Genomic DNA, 5,537 nt, shown 5'->3' on the forward strand with positions numbered 1-5,537 from the left:
CTTTGCCGGTGGTGGCGGAAGGCAGAAGGCAGAGAAATGCGTATAGGACATAAATGTGGTTCCTCTGGCACTGCAGTGAGCCTCTGATGGAAGAGCGTAATGCCACTGTGCTTCCGGAGAAAACATCCAAGTAGGGGAAAACAAATCTGATCCAGCTCCAGAATAATCCCCCCGCCATGAAGAGCAGCATCTCACCACCACCACCAACCTAAACCACCTGTTTTTTTTACCGCTCAACGTGAAATCACACAGGCACAACGTGAGACATGGGGGAGAATGGTCTCATATTCCATCAGGTATCACCTTTACCATCGCCATTACTTAAACAAGCGACAGGCTGCGATAAATAACAAAAAAAGTAGAAGGTTGTGTGACATGTTGAGCTGGTAACTTGGATGGAGAGGCTGCCCACCAGCCCACAATGGCGCATAATAAAACACATCACCGGATCCTTAGTAAGCCGGTGATGTGGCTGGCGGCGGCGAGATCGAGACTCTCACACTCACACAAACACAGTTTCAAAGGCATTTCAGCTGCAATACACCGCTCCACGTTGATTAACACACACACACACACACAACATATTACAGGGTGCCAATATCCTCTCAGCGGGAAATGTGGTGTGATGTGATGTTTGGCAGCGCAGCGCGGAGGCTGAAACCTCTCAGATGTGTTTCCTGAGAGACGGACAGACAGAGAGACAGAGAGCCTTATTGTGGCCGTGAATCAGAAGAGAGAGAGAGAGAGAGCGGTGTGTGTGTGTGTGTGTGTGTGTGTGTGTGTGTTGGGGGGGGTAGAGGGAGAGAAAAGCGCATTAACTCACCAATATGGATGATTGAATCCGAGAGCGCCGACTTCCACTCCTGGCTCCAAAAAACAGCAACAAGCAACACAGCCGAGATAACTTTCATGTTGTCCAAAGCTATTCCCCCTCCAAAAGCAAAGAAACCACAGCTGCTCTCTCTCCGGTGCCGAGAGCGGACAGAGTTGTTACAATCCCGAGAACGGTGGCTGATGTGATTTGGGTTGGTTTGTTTTAGTCCATCGGGAGGGTGGTCAAGGAAATCTCCTGTAATTTACGCCTCAATCTTGTCTCCGTCTGTGCGCCGCTTCTCGGTAGACGCGGTAAGTAGAGATCCCCGGCTCGCCACAGGCTGCTGTGCCCTGTTGAAATTCCTCCCCAACATTAAATCATAATTCGAGGCGCTGAGCCGCAGAGCAAAAAAGAACGGAACCGCATCCAAAAAAAGCCGAGCGCCGACGCGTCAGGGGCGAGCAGAGGAGGAAGATGAAGAGGAAAGGAATCTCTCACCATTCGATAGGAGTGAAGGGATAAACCTAGTGGATGTGGTATCGCAGGCAGGTCCCGTTATAATGACTCGTGATTCCCAGCCATTCAGACCTGCGCGACGCAGTTCTCCCTCCTGCACCAACCACCAAATCACCACCAGCAGCAGCGGCAGCAGCGGCAGCAGGAACAGCAGCAGCAGTCACAGCCTCACTGGACCCAGCCGACGGCCAAAACTTCCATTTTTCCTCCCCAAGGGCTTTATATTTTCTTCACTTCAACTCCCCTTTAAATGTCACCAACGCCGGTACACACAGAGGAAGCCAAGGACTTTTGGTGGTGTGTGTGTGTGTGTGTGTGTGCGCGCGCGTGTGTGTGTGTGTGGGCGAAATGATGAAAAGCTGTGTCACGTGTCATTACCGTGGAGGAGTGCGATATTCCGAAATGGTCTTTTAGTTTCCTGTTGAGAGAGAAACCGGGATGAAAACTATATGAGAGGAGGCTCCGAAGAGGCTGCTGCTCCTCTTCTTCTTCTTCTTCTTCTTCTTTGCGCTAGGAGAGGAGGAAGACACGCGCCAAGCAACGACGCACCGCGCGGTTCCGCACTCCGTATGCGGCCACTCGCGTCAAACGAGCCCCGGCAACGCACGGCGGCAGAGGGGACGCCGTGAGAGAGAGGGGGGGGAGGGGGGCGTGTGTGTGTGTGTGTGTGTGTGTGTGTGTGAGGGAGGGAGGGAGGGAGAAAGACGGAGAGATAGAGAGGGAGGAGACCCGAGAGAGAGAGAGAGACAGAGAGAGACAGAAAGGAAAGACAGGCAGAGGATAGAAGCAGCAACAAGGAGAGGAGGCGAGGGAGCGATGCCAGTCGGGGCGCGCGCGCCTATACTGTCTGAGAGAGAGAGGGAGAGTGTGAGAGAGAGAGAGAGAGAGAGAGAGAGAGAGAGAGAGAGAGAGAGAGAGAGAGAGAGAGAGAGAGAGACGCGGGCAGACTGGAGGCTTCGAGAGGCGGACAGATCTGCCAACTTTAGCTCCGCCGCGGGTCATTCATGCACCATCGACCCCCCAGGCTCCCTTCCTTCCACCCCCCTAACATCACGCCCGGTATACTGTATAGGTTATCTGGGTCATCATGTGGGTGCTGGCTGTTTGGACCTATCAGATCACAGGTGCACAGCAGTTTGGCATTGATGTGGTGAAATGTGAAGAACAGGGTTGGACAAGTACAGCAGCACTTAATATCATGTTTGATCCTCTGGGGTTCTTTCATGTATGAATCCACTAGCTCTTTAATTCCCTGCAGCTATCTTTGCATCCTTTTGTGCATCCAGCCTCCTCCTCCATTCATCCTATTATTCACTCCTGCATCGCTGAAGGTCTGGAGTCCCCCTGGGTTCCTCTTAATCTGCCCTAGACCTTGGATTAGGGATTAAGGGGGTTAGGAGCATCAGACTACCACAGGATTGACTGTTTGTGTGCGTTCAAGAATGGGAGATTAAAGCGGCAGTGATATGAATGCTGTGAAAGCTACTTTCTCCTTTCCCATGATATTGATTTATTATATAATGCTCATAGAACCGGAACATTCTTCCTTCATGTGTGGTTGAAAAAGACTGTAGAAAAATGTACTAAGCAATAATGTTGGAAGATATAAACAAGATTAAAATTAATGTTCAATGGTTGTGTTTGCATCTATAATGTATGTTTTGTGCCTGTTTCAGTTTGATAATGAAACGTGTTGAGGATTTCGACGCTAGTGGTGAACACACACACACAAACACACATAAGCATCATGACGAACACAGCTTGTGAAGCCTTGAGCAAACACACAAAATGAACACAATCCATCTTAATGCAAAATCCTTTCGATATTGGATTTCATGTTTGATTGCTGAAAATCAGAAAAGGTGCAAAAGTATTCCTCAACCAAAAACCGCCGTTACTATTAAATCTGTGACAAACTGGGTTTCAGAAAATATCTAGGCTGCTGCTGAGCAAAGAGACTGAAGATCAATTCTGACCTTGAACGCCACACAGGGAGGTTGAGTCCCTGGCAACACAGTTTGCACATTTTTGGAAGTCTGTTATTTGGAAATGACAGTGTTTAGTGCTCAGATGTCAAAGAGGTCAACATGTAGAGTTTGTCCCCATGCAAAAGGATCAAAACATAATTTTAATCATTTCTAATTATTTTCTACACTCTCCAGTGGAAACAGGCAGCCTAAGAAGGCACATTGGGGTTGGTGGTTTGAGGATTGTAATTAATCACATCTGATTGGATGATTAGATTAAGATCACTTTCCTCCAATCAAACGCACCTGATGAAACTCTAACAAACACTGTCAGAGATAAATATAATAAATACGGGACCATGTAAAGGCTCTGATTCTGATAGAACAATACGATTCACTCGTCTACTTTTGGGACTTTCCTCAAATGTTCCCGCCGCATCAATCAGCACACAAGACCGCAGCTCGCACCGATCGCCATGCTGTGCTCGTGTGCTCCCAGCATTCCAATCGTACAACAAGCACCGGCGTGCACAGGAGGAAGATCAGAGAGCTCAGCATCATCAGAAGTCTCTAACCACCTCATCACCAGCCTAATCTCACATCTGCCACACACACACACACACACACACACACACACACACACACACACACACACACACACACACACACACACACACACACACACACACACACACACACACACACACACACACACACACACACCCACTGGTTAGAAATCCTGGTTGTCTTTATTTTACAAAATAAAAAATTGAAGATGCAATATTGCTTTTACAAAAAAGACAGAAGTACTAATGTTTATTCATCCTTGAGTGAAAAAGAGGAATAATAGCCCCTCAAATCCAGTTACAGTACTTTAGTCACCACCTTTCCACATTACAGCATTGTGGTCTACCTGCTTTCTGACTGGAGTAATATCCTCACGAAAATGGAAAAAGCTATCTTTTTTTATCCAACCGACACAGTTGTACTACTACGTATAAAAACAAGAGTACATGTGGGATATGAAATTTTGCCTTACATTGCTCTAGCAAAGCCTTTTATGGTAACTTCATCAGGGATCCATTGTCATCACCATCACAGAGACCCTGCTGAGCTCTCTACTGATAACTGTAAACAACACTGAGAAGCTTCTCGAAAAAAATCTCAGTTCTCATGGATACTGCATGAGCACACATCCTGTATTTGAGAGCACACACACACACACACACAACACACACACGCACGCACACACACAACACACACACACACACAAACGCACACGCTCACACATAAAAGAGGAAGGGGCTCAAAGGTCCAATTGTTTCCGTCGTGCAACGTTAACTAGCCTTCGTGTGTCATTAATGTCACATCCTCGTTCATTAAAACTGTTAATTGGATGAGATGTGTAATAAAGTAAAAGGCAAGCTGCTGCCTGTTGAGGAAGAGGAGGGGAGGAGGACAGAGAGACAGAGGTGAAGATGATTTAATTAAGTGGAGGAAGTCAGCAAGGGTCGATAGCAAAGTAAACCTTATTACTAAATAAAATTATTTACTTCACAAATCGCAACCAATGTATCGTTCAAGTTTAAGCAGTAATGTAAATAAAGTAAAGTAACCCAGATATGCTGAAAATATACAATAGCCTCATGATGTATTTGTTAAACTGCTGCTGGAGAAGACATGTTATCTCCGAAAGCACTAAATCAATTTTACATCAATTGCAAAACTACACGCGGGCTTCTGAAGCCCAGGGCGCACTGCAAGACAACCAGCTCGACTCCCTTTGATGCTTTCAGTCTGCGCCAGAAATCCCCCGGATCGTAGCCCGTTTACACCGCCGACGCTCCTCCAGCTTGTGAGATAAGTCAGACTTGCCTACTTGCGGTTGCTCTGATAAATCAAGGCCGAGGGAAAGCGAGTCTGCGCGTGTGTGAGTTTGTGATTGTGGCTGCAGTCCAGGAAGGGAAATGATGTCGTAATTGTAATTTGTGTGTTTGTTTGTACGGTGCAATAATGTCGTCATGTCAACAGCGTATCTTGTATCTTTAACCTCCGACTTTTGAGATGATAACCATTGAGCTTATAAAGACCTTTTAGATGCTGGATGTGTTATTTGATTATGCAAATAAAACGCTGTTGAGAAGTACGGCTTGGATAAATCAGTTGTGTAACATATTTTATTTTGTTTGACTTGGAAAAAGGTGATAATTGTGGATTGTTGTGTAGTTGCGCAATACAAT

The 5,537-nt window shown here is 46.6% G+C and overlaps 1 protein-coding gene across 1 annotated transcript in view; it reads right to left on the minus strand.

Annotated features, from left to right (window-relative positions):
• Nucleotides 1–911, minus strand: part of grid2 (glutamate receptor, ionotropic, delta 2) — a 351,200-nt gene extending 350,289 nt beyond the window's left edge. The window contains exon 1 of the mRNA XM_076154034.1: nt 824–911. Coding sequence (XP_076010149.1) covers nt 824–911 — 88 coding nt within the window. The remainder of the gene's footprint in view (nt 1–823) is intronic.
• Nucleotides 912–5,537: the final 4,626 nt, after the last annotated feature.

Source organism: Genypterus blacodes, unplaced genomic scaffold (genome assembly GCF_046128005.1).
Source record: "Genypterus blacodes isolate CSIRO-AG114 ecotype Tasmania unplaced genomic scaffold, CSIRO-AGI_Gbla_v1 ptg000061l_1, whole genome shotgun sequence".
Classification (NCBI taxonomy): Eukaryota; Metazoa; Chordata; class Actinopteri; order Ophidiiformes; family Ophidiidae; genus Genypterus; species Genypterus blacodes.